This window comes from Schistocerca americana, chromosome 3, assembly GCF_021461395.2.
Source record: "Schistocerca americana isolate TAMUIC-IGC-003095 chromosome 3, iqSchAmer2.1, whole genome shotgun sequence".
In the NCBI taxonomy this organism is placed as follows: Eukaryota; Metazoa; Arthropoda; class Insecta; order Orthoptera; family Acrididae; genus Schistocerca; species Schistocerca americana.
This window is the reverse complement of record NC_060121.1, coordinates 229,445,580-229,466,851: the sequence shown is the minus strand read 5'-3', so window position 1 is coordinate 229,466,851 and position 21,272 is coordinate 229,445,580. Positions and strand designations below refer to the sequence as shown.

The 21,272-nt window shown below is 39.5% G+C and overlaps 1 protein-coding gene across 1 annotated transcript in view; it reads left to right on the top strand.

Annotated features, from left to right (window-relative positions):
• Positions 1-21,272, top strand: part of LOC124606785 (sodium-coupled monocarboxylate transporter 2-like) — a 237,205-nt gene that overhangs the window by 134,421 nt on the left and 81,512 nt on the right. Inside the window, exons 5-6 of the mRNA XM_047138848.1 lie at positions 20,031-20,082; positions 20,233-20,300. Of these exons, the coding sequence (XP_046994804.1) occupies positions 20,031-20,082; positions 20,233-20,300 (120 nt within the window). The remainder of the gene's footprint in view (positions 1-20,030; positions 20,083-20,232; positions 20,301-21,272) is intronic.

Below are 21,272 nucleotides of genomic sequence, written 5' to 3'. Positions count from 1 at the left end.
AATTTTGAATGCGAAAGACGCATTGTCCTTAGGAAAATTTCCCTAGACTCGGATCAAATACTTGAAAGTCAATTAACACACTGTAGTTAATGAAGTTACTCAATTTAATAATATTTTAATAAAGATTCTTGATGTTATTAGCTAATTATCAGCACCCGCGGATAATGACTCGGTGTGTGAATTCGTTGAACATATGCTTAACTTGAGTTATCTGCATTGTAGAGTTGATTTGCTGCTATTACTGCAGAAATGAAAAAAAGTCAAAATTCTGGTATAACAACGACTGACCTAAGTGGGCAAAGTGCTTACATTAATTCGTGCCACGTATGATTTTTGAGTTTCAAGTAAATTATTTCTGTGTTAAGTCATTCAAGTAATGAGACGATCCATGGTAGAACTGAACTAAACTGGCGCAGTGTTTGCCTCTAAGAGTCGATTACACATTAGCAAATCAGATCGGCACTAAGGCCACCACGAAACGCTGAGCAAAACTGGCATACAACAGCGGATCCGCACGGGCATTACATAAATTTTTCTACAATGTCGGTGATTGTTAAAACAAAAAATTAATGAAATACAATGAATTTTGACATAGAATAGAAAATAAAATAGTATGAATCGTAAAATAAAATGACATTATGCAGTAGTGCCTATATGAATGTTACACAACAATCTCATTTACAATGAAAATAGATATGTAAATACAATAATATATATTGCATTTTAGTGGATTGCGTGAATAATATCGAATATAACTTCTTCCTAGCATGTTTCCTAGCTTTAACAAAAATGTACTTCATGTCAGTAACAGAAGTCTGGAAGTTCCCTGAAGTACCGTAGTTTGTTTGCGTTATTTGCAGTTATTGTTCCTGTTAATTACCATAACTACATGTCACGCGGAAAGGATAATGCTTTGCAATTGCATAGTAAGACTCATATTTTAATTTAATTCTGTTTTTTAGTAACATCGGATTTAAAATATGCGTCAAAGACAATGACCGTAACCGTATTTTAGTGACTTTAAGTTAATAGTGTATGATTTCAAACATTCCTATCAATTACTACTCTACTTGAGGCGTATGAAATACTTTGTACAGGTTTAATTTCATCATAATAGTTCTTAAAGTGTAGTATTACTTACATTGCTCATATTTGGTAGTGCTTAGGGTTTGACATGCTATTCAATTAATTAATGTGAATGAAAATCTGGTGGTAACAAACTTTAAGGAAGAGGAGAGGTCCTAGCTTTTACGTTCACCTTAACAGTGATCTTGATTCTGAAACATATTGAAAACGATGGAGACCGATTATAACAGCACTGACGCAGACGAATAGTGATTTATCTTTTGCCAAACAATCGTTCTAATGTAGTATGAGTTTACCCCTGGATATAGCATTATAGCTGTAGCACTATAGCATCTGGGAAGATACACATCCTTCTTTTAACTACATGAAGACATGCCAAAATGAAAGATAATTACTGAAAAAAGGGGAAAATAGGTGGTCTGCTGTACTTGATGAAGTTCTCATATGAGTGTTTGATTCCTTTTAGCTCTCGAGAAGGGAGTTGTCGATTCCTTTAAGTCAGGGATGCACGGACCATGGCGCGAGGGACGTATGCGGCCCACTGTTGATACGATGGCGGACGGCCCCCTTCTGTTCGTTTTTGTAATTTTTTCGTTTTTTTACTCATCTTTCAATCGTTTTTAAAACAGAGAGAGTGGGTCCTTGTAGAACTTCGTTCTTTTGAGCCCAGTCTAGCTGGCATTGGGATAGGAGGATCCCAACCCAGATTAATAACTTGTCTTATGACACGATATTTTTGAACTTGCAGCCCTTATGTAGTCACAGTAAGGGGTTTGCGGCACGTGCTACTAGCAAGTCTAAACACCCCTGCTTTAAGTGCTTGGTTTCTCACCTCTCTAGTCTGAAACTTAAACTATATAAAGCATCTGTCGCCACCACAATAGCGATTGTTTCCCCGCTGCTGTTAAACAATAAAACTGAGGCTATTTTGTTTTAAAGAGTTAGCCTCCCACGGTTGATTCTGTCTGTTAACGTAAAAAAATGACTCATTCCATGTCCCTCAAGACTCTATGTCATGATGGGATTTACGTAACATGATACGTGAATGACTGAAAGCATGGATGAATGAATGAATGAATGAATGAATGACGTTGATGGTAGTTACTGACCAGCTTTCGGTCTTTTTTAGTACCGTAGTTACGTGTTGGTGGAACGCTGATCAGAAAAGAATTTGTTGATCTCTGGCTGTTGGAGGACACGAGTCAGATATTTCCATAGAATCTAACTGGACGTGGAAGGCTAGAGTTGGAAGGTATGAGATAATAGTAGAAATAAGGCCGTGGTATGTTGACTTGTGAAGGGGATAGTTGAAGGGAAAGGTGATAATATAATGTAATTGCTGTGTGAGGGGCATCAATATGTGAAAGTCAAGAGCTGAGATTATGAGATTCTGTACCGTAGTTGGGTGATGTAGAATTTACAGAGATGTTCTATATTGTATTGACAATGTTCACACTATACGTAGTACGGTAGCTAAAAATGGTTTCTTCTTAGGAAGACAAATATGGCTACTGTTATATTTTTTGCGATTTTTCTTCTTAATGTAATCAACCAATAAACAGCGACAGGAGTTGTACCTAGGTGACAGAAGATTGCCAGAATTTAAGAGTTATGTGGCCCGAATCATTGAGTAAAAATAAATTTCTTGAGAATAGCTGCAAGGACCAAGTGGTGACAGAAATAATGAGGAAATATAGTGTTCAGATCTTCCTTTCACAAGGATATGGGTTGAGGAGGGAGAAGAGAAGCAACTACCCAAAATGCCTTTGAGGGGTTCACTCATTTCTGAATGCCCGATTAGTAAGATAGTGGCACTAAAGCAGTTATTTCTTTGGGAGGAGGATGCAGTAATATACTGTACGTTTTATAAATAACAAGAGCTCCTTCCCGCTGTTGTATTGTTTGAAGGGCCACTGCTCATGCTGCACCGCGGGGCTCGAGCACCCACTGGATATTTTATTTGATAAAAACAAAATCAAATAAATATTTCTGGCTTGCCATTATCAAAAATAATAAGCACTTAAAACACTGAAGTGTAAGTTAAAATTTCGTACCTCTGAACCATAATTGTTTGTGTCGAATGTGTTTGTGTAAAGGCAACCAAGCAACACATTCCCCCATTCCGTCCCTGTTTTTGGCCAAGTCAAAGGCAGTCCACACAATGAAAGTATTATTGTGAATAGAATCTCGTCTTTTCCGTTTGCTTTTATGTTCCCTTAGAGGTGACAAACTACAGTACACCCACTCCATTCGTCAACAATTGTTTTAAAACAACTACTTGGCGATATTGAACATTAATAAACCGAAACACAAGGAAGTCGATTGTGATCGGCTACCTCAATATTTGATTTTATATTCCTTTTTTGTTTCAGTCAGATAAGAGCGGCATGGTTGACAATTTCAATGATGTTTTCATGTAATCTAGCCTGTAACTCACGAGGTGTGGTCTCTCAGGCTGCGCGAAAACTTTCGCACTCGTTCTCCAACGTAAATTCTATAATCCATCTACCCTTCTTAGATCGCCAGCTCTATAATGTTTTGTTGTCGGATGCATTATCGCATCCTTTGTTTGTTGCTGACATGTGCTGGTGACAAGTGTTGGAGTCTTCTAGACCGCACCTCGTGAACTGCGTACCTGATTCTTTTTTTTTTATTTTTTTTTAAGTATAGCACAAAACGCGTTCGCAGGATTGTGTCAAATTTAACGATTCTAAGTTTGATGAAGTTGTTGGTTGGTGAAATGAGGAACATGTTAGTGACATAGATCGACAAATAGATCAAAAAGACGACGATTTTGCAATAGCCAGTGAATGTCAATTTTGCACATTTTTTATTTTGTCCTATGAACTGCAATTGTGATTTGCAAGTTTAAACCCTGCAACTTAGTATATGTTCTGCAACAGAGATACTACAATTTTCAGAATGTAAAATTCAGTTATCTAACAGTTTGTTTATGAGTATAACCGTACGGAAGTACTCGATTTTATGAGATAAAAAGCAAAATTCTGCAAGCTTTATTTAGTGCAATAAAACGAACACTGAAATAATTGTAAAAATAAATGTCATATAACTTAGATAGAAAATTTCAAGTGATTTACCCCATAAATCTCAGTTTACACAGAGACCAACCTCGTAGTAAACATTACACAAAGTCATCTCGTGAGTTAACGGTTAGATTGTTATCGTTTTGTTTCTTTTTCGAGAGACATGGAAGGACGCGCGAGTTTGTACTGTTGATTGGGAATTTCTCAGTTTCAGGAAAACAGGTATGTTACCGTGTTAACAGTAAAAAGAAAAGTATGTACTGACCAGTTGCTTGGAGCAAAAGCTCTTCGCCGAGCAAAAATTTTCGTAAACGTGACACGATTACCGTACGCGTGTGGAAAGCTGTATCACAACACTGAGTATTGCTTCTTTATATACTTCCGAATTCGAAGAGTGAGTTTGCTGGTCGCTGTGGATAAATTCGTCATGTGGGTGGTACTGACACGAACATGCTGTACTGAAAAGCATGTTCAATCAAAAAATAAAGAACCCGAGAATTTCTCTTCTACCAGTTTCTGGAGTACATTAGCAACAAGTGTCAAGAAATCGCCAGCCAAGCAGGTCATACCACGAAGGATGGAAGAAGGAAGTACAAAAATGTTCAGGGAAATTCAGGAATACAGAAATACAAGTCACTGAGGAATGTAATAAATAGGAACTGCAGGGCAGCTAAGGCGAAATGGCTGCGTGAAAAACGTGAAGAAATCAAAAAAGAAACTATTGTCGGAAGGACTGACTCAGCATACGGGAAAGTCAAAACAGACTTCGATGAAATTAAAAGCAGGGGCGGTAACATTTAAGAGTGCAACAGGAATTCCACTGAGAAATGCAGAGAAGAGAGTGGATAGGTCGAAAGAGTACATTGATGGACTCTATGAGAGGAAGATTTGTCTGACGTGATAGAAGAAGAAGCAAGAGTCGATTTAGAAGAGATAAAGGATCCAGTATTAGAATCAGAACAAAAGTGCTTTGGAGGACTTATGATCAAATAAGGCAGGAGGCATAGATAACATACCATCAGGATTTCTAAAATCATTGGGAGAGTGGCAACAAAACGACTATTCACGATGGTGTGTGTAGAATGTATGAGTCTGGCGACATACCATCTGACTCTCGGAAAACTTATCATCCGCACAATTCCGATGACTGCAAGAGCTGACAAGTGCGAGAAGTATCGCAACAGCTCATGCATCCAAGTTGCTGACAAGAACAATATACAGAGGAACAGAAAAGAAAATTGAGGATGTGCAAGATGACGATCTCTTTGGCTTTAGGAAAGTTAAAGGCGCCAGAGAGACAATTGTGACGTTGCCCTTGTTAATGGAAGCAAAACTAAAGAAAAATCAAGACACTTTCATAGGATTTGTCGACCTTGAAAAAGCATTCGACAACGACAAATGGTGCAAGATGTTCGAAATTCTGAGAAAAATAGGGGTGAGAGATGGATGATACACAACATGAAATTTCCTGGCAGATTAAAACTGTGTGCCCGACCGAGACTCGAACTCGGGACCTTTGCCTTTCGTGGGCAAGTGCTCTACTATCTGGGCTACCGAAGCACGACTCACGCCCGCTCCTCACAGCTTTACTTCTGCCAGTATCTCGTCTCCTACCTTCCAAACTTTACAGAAGCTCTCCTGCGCACCTTGCAGAACTAGCGCTCCTGAAAGAAAGGACACTGCGGAGACATGGCTTAGCCACAGCCTGGGGAATGTTTCTAGAATGAGATTTTCACTCTGCAGCGGAGTGTGCGCTGATATGAAACTTCCTGGTAGATTAAAACTGTGTGCCCGACCGAGACTGGAATTCGGGACCTTTGCCTTTCGCGGGCAAGTGCTCTACCATCTGAGCTACCGAAGCACGACTCACGCCCGGTCCTCACAGTTTTACTTCTGCCAGTATCTCGTCTCCTACCTTCCAAACTTTACAGAAGCTCTCCTGTGAACCTTGCAGAACTAGCACTCCTAAAAGAAAGGATACTGCGGAGACATGGCTTAGCCACAGAAGGTAGGAGACGAGATACTGGCAGAAGTAAAGCTGTGAGTATCGGCCGTGAGTCGTGCTTCGGTAGCTCAGATGGTAGAGCACTTGCCCGCGAAAGCAAAGGTCCCGAGTTCGAGTCTCGGTCGGGCACACAGTTTTAATCTGCCAGGAAGTTTCATATCAGCGCACACTCCGCTGCAGAGTGAAAATCTCGTTCTGAATACACATGTTCAAGAGTCAAGAGGGAAAATAAGAGTGGACGACCAAGAACGAAGTGCTCGAATTGAAAAGGGTGTAAGACAGGGATGTAGTCTTTCGCCCCTACTGTTCAATCCGTACATCGAAGAAGCAATGATCGAAATAAAAAAAAAGGTTCAGGAGTGGGATTAAAATTCAAGGTGAAAGGATATCAGGTGATACGATTCTCTGATGACGTTTCTATTCTGAGTGAAAGTGAAGAAGAATTACATGATCTCCTGAATGGAATGGGCAGTTTAATGAGTACAGAATATGGATTGAGAGTAAATCGAAGACGTAAGTAATAAGAAATATCAGAAATGAGAACAGCAAGAAACTTAAAATCCTGGATTAATGGTCACGAAGTAGGCGAAGGAATTCTGCTACTTAGGCAGCAAAATAATCAATGACAGGCGGGGCAACGAGCATATCAAAAGCAGACTAGTAATGGAAGAAAGTGCATTCCTGGCCAAGAGAAGTCTACTAGTATCAAACAGGCATCAATTTGAGGAAGAAATTTCTGACAAAGTACGTTCAGATCACAGCACTGTATGGCAGTGAAACATGGACTGTGAGAAAACCGGAACAGAAGAGAATCGAAGCATTTGAGATGTGGTGCTACAGACGAATGTTGAAAACTAGGTGGACTGATAAGGTAAGGAATGAGGAAGTTCTCCACAGAATCGGAGAGGAAAGGAACATGTTGAAAACACTGACAAGGAGAAGGGACAGGATGATAAGACATCTGTTAAGACGTGAGGGAATGACTTCCATGGTACTAGAGGGAGCTGCAGAGTGCAGAAACTGTAGAGGAAGACAGAGATTGGAATATATCCAGCAAATAATTGAACACGTAGGTTGCAAGTGCTACACTGAGATGAAGAGCGGCAGCTGCTATCTCTGCAGGCAGGGATTGGTGAAATGTATTTATTTGTTCGAAGTAAATTTTCCCAGTGGCAAAAGGCGACTGAACGTTTGAGGGTTCGCGTAAAATGTACACTTCATCATTCGTCCGTGATTGCTCTGACTTCTACGAAACAAGGAACCAATGTGTCTTCTTTTATCTCAACAGGTAAATTATGAGATATGAAAAATGCACGCAGTTTTTAGGTCAGTGAGGAATAGCAGTTCGTCACACCGATGAAGAATCGAATATTCTTCAGTTGTGCTGTTTAGAGCAGTAAATGCTTCTGAGTTTAAATCTTGGCTGCAGAAAATTACATATAATTGTGTTTCTCAAGATATATTGAATGAAACTGTCTCTTCACTATCCAGCTATGTACAGAAAAATATTCTGAAATCTAATAAGGCAGCATAATATTTTCTTTCGTTGTAGATAAGGCTTAGGACGTATCATTGAAGGAACCAATATCCATATACTTCAGATTTGCCGATAAAAATCTGCGCGTTGAATAAATGTTTATGGACAGCTATGAAGTAGCTCCAACAAGTTCTAGGACATTGAAGTCGTCCAGGATGTCATAAGACATTTATCTCTCGATATAAAATACTTTCGTGGTCAGTGTTATGATGACGCCAATAATGTCACTGGACACTGACGGGATTAAAATGTAGGATTACGCAGAGCCTAGAGTAATTTTAAAAAGTTGGAAAGCAATTATGACGTTATCTTGGAAGTTTTTATAGAGCTGTCATGAGAAAAAAATCGGGAGAAGGTTAGTGGATATTTTTCAGACCTTCATCAATTCAAATTTCATAATTTCCTGAAAATGTTAATTTCAATTTTCGGCAGGATTGAACACTTCATTCTTCATTGCAGAAGAAATCATTGGCGGAAACTTTACCAGCAACTTTAGCTACACGAAGAGTCATATTTCTTGCGGAGTGAAACCACGGGGAAAGCGGGTGAACTGAACATTGCTGAACCAGTTTTGCCCAAAAAGAAAGGAAGATGTCTAAAGGCTACAACAAATACGGTAATTGATGTGGCTGTGGATTCGCAAAATCGTAGATTTCAAACGAAGGTTTTGGGACTTATTTCACAGCTTGGAGCTTTTGGTGTCAGATAAATTGGCGCTGATCGAATTCTGGAGTTATATGGTGCTGACTTTCATAAAGACAAGCTAACAATGCATAGGGACATGTTTTAGGATGCGTGCAGACCGAAGAAAGAAGAAGCGGCCGACTTGTCAGACATGGCAAACATTTTAAGTAGAAAAAACAATGGTCCCATGCGTGAAGAAATACAGAGCTTGTACGGACGATTTTGGCAACTCCTGTTACTTCTTGTACCTCTGAGCAGTAATTTCAGCACTTAGGCAATTTTTTGGGTCAATAATGACACAAAAAAATCTAAAACTGAGAACAAATTGTTAAGCGGAAATGATGTAAGAAGGAATGTGTATATTGAAAGGTAACATGTCGTGATTATTATTATTATTATCCGGTACATTAAGTAAGACATTTTGTAGCTTCTGTTCAAGTCAAAATCTTTGCACAGTTCTTTTTACAGAACAGTAGTGGCTGTGTTATTAAGGACAATGCAATGTTCCTTCGGACATGCATCGTACTTCTTAATAACACAGGCACTGCTGTTTCTTGTTTATTCGTCAATACCAGGCCCTCGACTCTCAATAAATATGTCTTTCCTGGACGGAAATATACACAACGTAGAAGTGCAGATTGTGATACATGGACGCTGAACGTATGGAAGGCTGGGTCTGGCCGTGATTCAATCAAGCACAGATAGCCGAACGGCAGTGGCACATACACTAAAATTGGAACGAGGTTAGTATGGCTCCTGCGCAAGGATGGCAATTGAAAAAAGAAAAAAAAAAAAACGCGATTAAGGCCACCTATCGCCTCGCGTGAAACGGGAAATCCGGGTTCGAGTCCTGCACAGGCACAAATGTTCATTATCTTCATTCCAATATACGGCTGATGACGTTTCATATTCGCAATTGGCGATACATTTCCTATAGTTCTTTCTGCAATACAATTAAAATAATTTGTATTTATGAAGAATTTGTATGAATTGGGTATTTTCTTGTAGTAATGTGTTCAACGGCGTATGAACCGGCGGAGGCAGGAGAAACAGTGCCCCCCCCCCCCCTACTTCAAACACTGTAGGTGGGGGGGGGGGGGGGAGGCGACATACTATTTCTCACCCAAATTAACTTTGAGTTTTATTTGATCTATAAGCAGAGCCAGTGAATAGACTATGCTGCGTCAAGAAATATGGGGTCAGTAGTTTTGTTGGCAGCGATTTCTGCTTTTGACTGAAGCATCTTACAAAACCTACATTCTGTCCTCTCCCTTCGTCCCATTTTTCAGCCTGCAACTCCTAATGGGGGACAGCCTCGGCATGCATACGTAACAAATTCTGCGCAGAACTTTTGAACATTAGTTGAGGCTGATCGAGCCCTCAGGGCCGGCTATGTCGTATAGGCTAACCACAGAGTGGCCAGTGCGACGAATTTAGGTGAGGAGCGCCAACCTTAAGGCAGAAATCTTGAGTGTAAAAAATTGGTTTTGCTGTCCCTTTACGTTGTCAACAATTCTCCTTTGCAGCTGTGTAATAATATACTGTTCAAAGTATTGCCACCACCCTCATTACTTGCTGTCCGCTTCCCCTTTAATATAATTCCACACACGGTCGCATATCTGCAGGTGGTGCTACACTTTTCTTGCTCCGTTTAGTCTCGCGGTCACGCAGGCACAAACCGCGTGCGGTCATATCGAAAATGACAAAACACCGTCCAACAACGCCCAAACAGCTGTTGGTACGCCTGACCAGTTTCGCCGTCATGACCATGTCCGCTTCACTCTAAGAATAATCCAACATTTAAGAAAATAAAAACAACGCGATAATCTTAATGTGAGGACAGGTAGTATCTAACACTGCCCCTCCCCCCTCTCCCCATCACGACCGCGATGCCTTCACGCCGTAGCTACTTTGCTATGCATTTTTGCTCTGGTAACGAACATGTTCAGTGAAGCCAGCGATTCTTCTCCAGTTTTCTATACAGAGATAAAGAAACACACACTTGACTTGCAGTTTCGAGGTGTTATGAGTGAAAGGTATATAATTTTTTATGCCATTTATTTCTCATAAATCTCCTAGCTCAATACTGATTCTTCTCAGTAGTTACGGAAGAACGTAAATGTAATTATATTCCCACACTTCCCAGGGAGAATGTTATGGGAGAGGGTGGGAGCAGCTACAGCGTACCCGAAAGTATTTGCAAAAAGATATCAGTTATTTCCTGTGGAAATGCGTTTGAGTTAAAGGGGGGCGCCAAATCTAAGTGCAAAAGCGACAAAAAATTGTCTAGAGCTACTCCGGAATAGTCAGAACTCAACTTGACTATCCGTATCTGTGGCAAACAGGTCAGCCCCAAGGATTGAAGCAGGAAAAAGGCGAAGAAATGTTTCAGAAATAATTATCAATGGTCTGTGAATAAACATTCCCTACCACTACAACAATGCAAGTAGATGTTCAATGAAAAAAAGGTGTCGATAATCACTGTTGTTGTTGTGGTCTTCAGTCCTGAGACTGGTTTGATGCAGCTCTCCATGCTGCTCTATCCTGTGCAAGCTTCTTCATCTCCCAGTACCTACTGCAACCTTCATCCTTTTGAATCTGCTTGGTGTATTCATCTCTTGGTCTCCCTCTACGATTTTTACCCTCCACGCTGCCCTCCAATACTAAATTGGTGATTCCTTGATGCCTCAGAACATGTCCTACCAACCGATCCCTTCTTCTAGTCAAGTTGACCACAAACTTCTCTTCTCCCCAATCCTATTCAATACCTCCTCATTAGTTATGTGATTTACCCATCTAATCTTCAGCATTCTTCTGTAGCACCACATTTCGAAAGCTTCTATTCTCTTCTTGTCTGAACTATTTATCGTCCACGTTTCACTTCCATACATGGCTGCACTCCATATCAATACTTTCAGAAATGACTTCCTGACCCTTAAATCTATACTCGATGTTAACAAATTTCTCTTCTTCAGAAACGCTTTCCTTGCCATTGCCAGTCTACATTTTATATCCTCTCTACTTCGACCATCATCAGATACTTTGCTCCCCAAATAGCAAAACTCCTTTACTACTTTAAGTGTCTCATTTCCTAATCTAATTCCCTCAGCATCACCCGACTTAATTCGACTACATTCCATTATCCTCGTTTTGCTTTTGTTGATGTTCATCTTATATCCTCCCTTCAAGACACTATCCATTCCGTTCAACTGCTCTTCCAAGTCCTTTGCTGTCTCTGACAGAATTAACAATGTCATCGGCGAACCTCAAAGTCTTTATTTCTTCTCCATGGATTTTAATACCTACTCCGAATTTTTCTTTGGTTTCCTTCACTGCTCGCTCAATATACAGATTGAATAACATCGGTGACAGGCTACAACTCTGTCTCACTCCCTTCCCAACTACTGTTTCCCTTTCATGTCCCTCGACTCTTATAACTGCCATCTGGTTTCTGTACAAATCGTAAATAGCCTTTCGCTCCCTGTGTTTTACCCCTGCCACCTTCAGAATTTGAAAGAGAGTATTCCAGTCAACATTGTCAAAAGCTTTCTCTAAGTCTACAAATGCTATAAACGTAGGTTTGCCTTTCCTTAATCTAGCTTCTAAGATAAGTCGTAGGGTCAGTATTGCCTCATGTGTTCCAATATTTCTACGGAATCCAAACTGATCTTCCCCGAGGTCGGCTCCTACTAGTTTTTCCATTCGTCTGTAAAGAATTCGCGTTAGTATTTTACAGCTGTGACTTATTAAACAGATAGTTCGGTAATTTTCACATCTGTCAACACCTGCTTTCTTTGGGATTGGAATTATTACATTCTTCTTGAAGTCTGAGGGTATTTCACCTGTCTCATACATCTTGCTCACCAGATGGTAGAGCTTTGTCAGGACTGGCTCTCCTAAGGCTGTCAGTAGTTCTAATGGAATGTTGTCTACTCCCGGGGTCTTGTTTCGAGCCGGCCGCGGTGGTCTTGCGGTTCTAGGCGCTGCAGTCCGGAACCGCGGGACTGCTACGGCCCAGGTTCGAATCCTGCCTCGGGCATGGATGTGTGTGATGTCCTTAGGTTGGTTAAGTTTAAGTAGTTCTAAGTTCTAGGGGACTGATTACCTAAGATGTTAAGTCCCATAGTGCTCAGAGCCATTTGAACCATTCTTGTTTCGACTCAGGTCTTTCAGTGCTCTGTCAAACTCTTCACGCAGAATCGTATCTCCCATTTCACCTTCATCTACATCCTCTTCCATTTCCATAATATTGTCCTCAAGTACATCGCCCTTGTATAGACCCTCTATATACTCTTTCCGCCTTTTTGCTTTCCCTTCTTTGCTTGGAACTGGGTTTCCATCTGAGCTCTTGATATTCATACAAGTGGTTCTCTTTTCTCCAAAGGTCTCTTTAGTTCTCCTGTAGGCAGTATCTATCTTACCCCCAGTGAGATCAGCCTCTGCATCCTTACATTTGTCCTCTAGTCATGTCTGCTTAGCCATTTTGCACTTCCTGTCGATCCCATTTTTGAGACGTTTGTATTCCTTTTTGCCTGCTTCATTTACTGCATTTTTATATTTTCTCCTTTCATCAATTAAATTCAATATTTCTTCTGTTACCCAAGGATTCCTGCTAGCACTCGTCTTTTTATCTACTTGATCCTCTGCTGCCTTCACTACTTCATCCCTCAAAGCTACCCATTCTTCTTCTACTGTATTTCTTTCCCCCATTCCTGTCAATTGTTCCCTTATGCCCTCCCTGAAACTCTGTACAACCTCTGGTTTAGTCAGTTTATCCAGGTCCCATCTCCTTAAAGTCCCACCTTTTTGCAGTTTCTTCAGTATTAATCTACAGTTCATAACCAATAGATTGTGGTCAGAGTCCACATCTGCCCCCTGGAAATGTCTTACAGTTTAAAACCTGGTTCCTAAATCTCTGTCTTAGCATTATATAATCTATCTGAAACCTGTCAGTATCTACCGGCTTCTTCCATGTATACAACGTTCTTTTATGATTCTTGAACCAAGTGTTAGCTATGATTAAGTTGTGCTCTGTGCAAAATTCTACCAGGCGGCTTCCTCTTTCATTTCTTCCCCCCAATCCATAGTCACCTACTACGTTTCCTTCTCTCCCTTTTCCTACTACCGAATTCCAGTCACCCATGACTATTAAATTTTCGTCTCCCTTCACTATCTGAATAATTTCTTTTATTTCATCATACATTTCTTCAATTTCTTCGTCATCGCCAGAGCTAGTTGGCATATAAACTTATACTACTGTGGTAGGCGTGGGCTTCGAGTCTATCTTGGCCACAATATTGCGTTCACTATGCTGTTTGTAGTAGCTTACCCGCACTCCTAATTTTTTATTCATTGTATGTTATTATTATGTTATATATTATATAATCACTATGTAACAATATAAGTTAAACTAGTACAGAAATGCACAAACTACGTGTATATAACATTGTATCAAGAACTGAGATGGGTTAATTCTTGTAAGTTGCAAGAAAACTAGTAATTGGAAGCATGTGTTTGGGCTAGGTGTAGTATTGCAAGAAATGAAAAAATGGAAATGAAGTCCCATGCTTCTTTACAGAGCGTAGGGGGACGATGCGGGAGACCCACACCGCCTTACTAGGCAAGGTCCTAATGGAGGTGGTTTGCCGTTGCCTTCCTCCGACCGTAATGGGGATGAATGATGATGATGAAGACGACACAACAACACCCAGCCATCTCGAGGCAGGAATAATCCCGGGAATCGAACCCGAGACCCCGTGCTCGGGAAGCGAGAACGCTACCGCGAGACCACGAGGGGCGAACATTGCAAGAAAAGCCCTCCATAACCCATTCCCACTGAAATTAGGCGTCATGACAGTGTACTCAGAATCATACTTTTATTCCACAGCAAGAGGAAGGCCACTGCTGTTGCAGGATCAGAAAACTGAGACATATGTTCGGAAACATTCCTATATAGGAAGTTGTTATGAAGTTCATGAACGCACTACTTTCACATTTCTGTCTGAAAATTTTATTAATTTGACTAGTTTCAAGTATCCCCTTTTAACGTCTCATAGGAATACATAATACATTCATGATTTGACACACGCTGCTTATGTTTAGGGACCACGTTTGTCATAGTCAACCCTGTGATAGTAGTGAAGCAATGCACTCGATCAGTCGTGGCAATTATTGCTTAGACAATGTCTTTCATGCTAAAAACAGCCCTCACTTTACTAAGGCATTATAGATAATTTTATCCTGAAGTCTAGTACGCACTTATTTATTATCCGGACTGATTATCGCGACTGCTTATCCCTGGCTCATAGACGCGGTATTATTTGGATTGTTTGTGGTAAACTTTTTCTCGCCCTGCTATACAAAAGAACCGAAGCGGAAACAGAACATTTAGCCATTTGGATCGCTGTTTTGTTTAAATGAGCCAAAGCTTGATCCTTTTCTGAAATTAGTTTGTTCGGAAAACGTTTTACTATTTGCACTCAAAAAATAAGAAAATACTGTTTTTGGATTTGCGTGGGGTTTCTCTTTTCACTATGCAAGTTTCTCATGTGATTTCATACAACATTTAATATATTACAGCCGAACATCCGTGCTTGGGCAGTGAAGTGGCTACCTTCTCGTTATTATTCATAGTTTTTATGATGTTTATAAATCAAGTACCATAACTCAGTGAACGTAATTTGAAGAATTTGCAGTGTAGAATGACGTCACTGTCCGTTTCACGTTTTGTGCACTGTAAGTCATGCATTGTAGTCTACCAATTGAAGTTGACGTACCGAAGTATTTTTTTATAATGACTGGAAAGCTGTATCTTTCTAGTGATGAGGTAGTGGATTGTGTATGTTGGTGATACGCCGCACATGATAAAGTTTATGCATGCCATGCAAAGAGCAGCATGCCAATCACTATTCAAAACAGTTCAAGATATTGAAACAAGATTAATAACACGCCAAGAGATAAGTGGTTCTCTGTACAACAAAAACTGAGATATTTTTATCTATAATAACGTGGAAGTACATTAATGCCATTCGTGGAATGAGCTTATGAAAGAAAACGTACAATGTCCTAATAATGCAAGAAAATGCTTACAATAAAATTAGTCGCGAAAACAGCAGCAAGTAAAGATATACAGTCGCTTCTGACAAGAAGTTGTAATGTACTGCAAGTACGGCAACATTCTTGCTGTTATGTCATTGAGAACAACATTCGTAACGGAAAACGAGATTTGACTTCTCTGTATGTCACACCAGTTTCATCACGAATGTTTCATGTATTGGTAAACATTGTTCAAAACGGCTGAAAGTTGAATGTCAAATAAACACAAGAACTCAGCGCTTTACACGGCAGATCGTCATTGAACAAATGTGGTAACACATATTAACTTTACAAACGAAAATATTTTATTTACCATGTGAATTTCCTTTTAATAAATCATCAGTCGCTATCGATTTGGTATGAGTTGTGCAAGTTTGTTTGTTATGTCTGTTGTTAATGTTCTTCCATTTATACTGCAGTTCTGCTTTGAGGTCAGATCTGCGCCCTCTTTTGTAATTCACTTATATAGATGTTCAGTAATGTTTACAGTGATTCCTCTTACTTGCGACATATACAATTGGTGAGTTACTAACTTTTCGTTCCCTTTTTATGTGTACATCGATTATTACCATGTTGTTATTTTAGGAGTGGTACTGCACAGTGTCACAAAAACCTATCCAGAAATTTTTGGGATGTGGTAGTAGCACTAAAAATCTCAGATCGTTTGTATTAGCGTTACGCATGACTGTGGCCCGTCTGTCTGATAGTAGTAATACTAGTCGAAGATACAAGAAAGCATAAGCATTGATGCTGGTAAGCTAAATATTTTATGGTCAGCTGTGAGTGTTTCTTTCTGTTCAAAATGGTTCAAATGGCTCTTAACATCTGAGGTCATCAGTCCCCTAGAACTTAGAACTAACTAAACCTAACTAACCTAAGGACATCACACACATCCATGCCCGAGGCAGGATTCGCGCCTGCGACTGTAGCAGTCGCGCGCTACCGGACTGAAGCGCCTAGAACCGCTCGGCCGCCACGGAAGGCTTTCTTTCTGTGCTTGTGCTATTATGTCATGTGCTCACCTTTAATATACTTTGTTTTACTAACAGCTATTTTTATGTTAGTGTGATGATGATGTTGCACGTTCTTATCCTTAACGATTTCTGGTAAAGGCGATGGACATAGAAGTTGTGGCATAGGACTGTCAAAGCATGCAGACACCTTATTCTCACATTAAAACATAATGTAGTCGACCTCAAGTATACCTGTATTGGAAAAATAAATTCAACCATCAGAGAAGCATGTTTCACGAAGGATGGAAGATCTTGTAAATCGGAATGGTTTGTGGCTTATCCGTGGCTACATTACGAAGAAAAAAATGGTAGTGTTTTCTGCTATGACTGCATTCGGTCCAGCCCCTTAGTGAACAATATAAGACCACAGAAAGAGACGGCTTTCTTAAAGAAGGTTTCTGTAACCGCAAAAAAAGCTACGCAAAAGTTCAAGATACACAAGAAGAGTTTTTTTCATCGAGATTCTTTCGCAGTTATTTAGCATCGTGGAAACAGCACACCTATGATTCCCAAAATGCGCGATATCTGCTGACCGCCCAGGAAAAAGCTAGAACCGCTTTACTAGTAATTGTCAGTTCACTCCGTTTCCTGGGTCGACAGGGAACGCACTGAGAGGTCATGAAACGGTCTGTGGCAACCTCATGGCACCTCTCGATGAGAGGAAAAACAATTGATGTGCCATAACTGAAACTATGGCTGCAACGCCATGACACTTGATTGGCTCCAGCGATACAAAACGAAATAATGAAAATTATGGTTGACATGATCCAGCGAGAAATTGTGCAGCAAATACAAAATTCCCCATTTTACGGAATTATGGAAGATTCAACGACGGACGTGACTGTCCAGGAGCAATTCACTCTTTGTGTACGTTGTGTTGACCCTGAGATGCTCGAAGTAAAAGTACTGTTTCTGGTTTTATATAGTCTGCAGGACTCCGAGGCGCAAACACTAACAACTACCATTAAAGAAATGTTTGTAAGACTCTCACTAGAAATTTAGTTTCTACACCCCCAATGTTTCGATGATCCAGCAAATATGTCAGGGTAGAACAAAGGTGTGAAAGTAATCCTTCATCAAGACCAGCCAAACAGCTGCTACATCCACTGCAGCAATCATTGTTTTGATCTGGCACTGCAGGAAGTTTCAAGAAGCTGTGATCCATTGTGTGACATACTGGTAACCGTGAAAGACATCTCAAATATAGTTCTAGAATCCGCAAAAAGGAAAAACATGTATGCAGATGCAGCTATCATGTGGTGTCGATGAGACGAATCTCAATGCAAATGCTCAACGACTGATTCCAATGTGCCCCGCCTGATGGGTGTAAGAGTAGAATCTTTGACGTGTTTCAGGAAAAACTATGAGTGGGTCCAGAAAACGGTGACCAAAATATTGAATGTACTGAGCCCAGTTAGAGACGAAAGGAGGTCAATCCTGCGGGGCTGTGTGAAGTGGCTCAAAAAATTTGAAAGTATTTTTATATAACAGTAGCAACTGAAATGTTTGTACTGTGTGAGGAACTGGCCAAATCCCTACAGAATCCAAATTTTACTACAGCCGGAGTGAAACATTCTGTAGAAGTTCTAAAAGTGGGTCTTGCAAATCGTAGGACTACAGAAGCATTTGATATGTGTTGGAGAAATCCATAGATTATTCTAAAAACATAAATATGAAAGACTCAAATATCTCACTGCCAAGAAAAATACCAGTGAAACTACAACACACAGAAACACTGTCCGTTCCCGAAGAATTGTCTCAAGAACGAAAACTTAGGAATGATTTGTTTGAAATTCTTGATCTCCTTCTGAATGAGGTTGATCGAAGGTTCAGCCAAGAGGACAGAAAGCAAGTATAACATCTTGGAGAGCTATTCATTATTTACTCCTAAACACATCCTTCATCTACATGACGTCTGGAAGAATTGCTTGGAATACATGCAACAGGTTTAAACCTGGACAGGCTTCATGCATAGCTCCACATCTTGCAAACCATTATGACTGGCATACAACCATGTAATGTATCCTTTATTGGGAAAAATATTGCTGAACCTGGTAGGGTTAAAGAACCCTTTCAGGTTATTATTTGCCTCATCATTTTGATTATGACAGTTACAGTATCATCGGCATCCTCTGAAAGATCATTCAGTGCCCTGAGATGACTTAAAACTTGCCTCAAATCAACAATGACTCAGTCGAGACTCACCCATCCACTCCTCCTCCATTTTCATCAAGACAGGGCTGGAAAAATTAATCTCATGGATGTCATGAAAGAATTTGTTTTCCGAAATGTTGAAAGGAAAACTAAATTTGGAAATTGTACATAAAATTTTTTAGCCTAAATAAAAACAAAATAAATGCTTTCTTCTTCTTGAAACAAATTATGTTTTTCTTTTTTTCAATAAGATGTCATGCACAGTGTTTGTAAAATAGTAATAACAACAAAAGGTTTCTCTCTGGCCAATTGATACTGCAATCTACAGTAAATATGGCTCCTTTGCGTAAATGATCTCAAAGCAAAGTAGGACCAGTGCCTTCCAAGATAAATGATGTCTTTTTAAAATTGAAAGCAATGAAATTGTTTTCAAGAGCAAGACCTATAAAATAGGGTCCATATTAGTATTAATGAGTTGTTTCTCTCTGTAGAACAACATAGTGCTGATTATGTAACACACCTTCCCACAATATCAGCATGCAAATATTCTTAAAGGTTTTGCTGAAAGACAAAATCAGTAAATGGGTTTGCTTGCCCCCACCCCTCTATAAAGAAATAGTTGACACACCACTGAACAGGTTGATAATATCATTGCCTCTTACATAGTACATATAAATTGTTTAAAGTATACAATACGGGCTAATTACAGATCTAACTGGCGCTTTATCAGTGAATCAAAAGTTGAAAAGCAGACTAATAATTTAATACATAAAAGATAAATTAATGTTAAGATTACATACGTTGAGAACATTCATTACAGTAAAATGACATATTCTTACAAACTAAACCCATTAATGCACTTGGTCAGTGCATTGCTTTCATTCCAGGATAATCCCAGTACTCATTTCATTTCATTTATAGTACTGGTACATTTTACTTTATCACAGCATATCCCTTTACTATAAATAAAAGGTAACAATTTTAAAGAAATCTCTAAATTCCCCTATGTTCTGCCCTCAATATGCATCGACAGAAATTTTGGAAAGTCAGCGCCTGCATCACTGCTTAATATGACATTGCATGATTAATATGGTACCAGTAGTGTAATTCTTGACACATCAATTAATTGAGCTTTTATATAAATGAAAACAATCTTTCTGGACATATGGCAAAATATTCTTTATGCTCTTGGCAAATACTCACGACTGCAAAGTTGTGGACACAATATTTTCAGTAAATGTAATAGCTGGATATCTTTATATGTAACAAAACATTTTAGTTTTGTTATTACTGCAGCACTGCTTCACTAAAAAGTGAATATTATAAATGGACTTGTAAGTAACATACAATACAGTGTAAGTATGAATTGGTAATTTATTGTCTAACAGTAAGACACATAATCTTTGTTTCAGATGCTCTATATTCCCATAGTCATCTATGTGCCAGCTCTTGCTTTCAGTCAAGGTTAGTTTGTCTTCCAGAGTGTTGTTCTTTATGGATATTAATAGAAAACAGTGCAGAAATGTTTGTTTTTAATATTAATTAATGATACAAAAGAATGTATTAATCTTCAGTTCTGACATACAAACAGAAATCAATGCTAGTCCCTTTCAGTTACAGGTTTCAACTTGCATTTAGTAACACCTGTTGTTTGTATCGTCTGCATCTTTTACACAATGTTGGTGAGTAACCTTTTTTTTCTGTCCCTCCTGTAATCATAGACATGAAAATTCATAATTTTAAATTTTTAACACTTCCTGTTATCAGAAAAGATTGATGTAGGCTTATGCATTTCAATGGCATATTAACTTAACATAAAAAATTTACTTCTGCTGTAAACAAATTTCACGGATTAGGTGATTTCACCTGTTCTGGTGAATTTGGTCCTGCCATCTCTTCTTTGGCAATTACATATGTTGTAAATTGTAGGCAGAGTGAGGAGAAAGGAAAGGGAGGGAACTACTGATGTCAGCTGCATCAGGACTTCATCCGGAATCATCAGGGACAAGTGAAAATGAGTGCCAGACTGGGATTCAAACCTGGGATCTCTTGGATACTAGGCAGTTGCATTAACCAATGTGCCACATGGACACAATGCTTATCACAACTGCATGGACTACCTCACCATGCCTCCCGGCTGACCTACATTCCCCTCTGCACGCTTGCTACTTTGGGATTCCCGTAGGAGGTAGACATATAATTGTGCATCTGCACTAAGGTTGTGGATTCATTGCCCATTGAGGCAAATCAATTATGTATCTCAATTATATTATATTATATCAACTATATTATACAGGGTTATTACAAATGATTGAAGCGATTTCACAGCTCTACAATAACTTTATTATTTGAGATATTTTCACAATGCTTTGCACACACATACAAAAACTCAAAAAGTTTTTTTAGGCATTCACAAATGTTCGATATGTGCCCCTTTAGTGATTCGGCAGACATCAAGCCGATAATGAAGTTCCTCCCACACTCGGAGCAGCATGTCCCCATCAATGAGTTCGAAAGCATCGTTGATGCGAGCTCGCAGTTCTGGCACGTTTCTTGGTAGAGGAGGTTTAAACACTGAATCTTTCACATAACCCCACAGAAAGAAATCGCATGGGGTTAAGTCGGGAGAGTGTGGAGGCCATGACATGAATTGC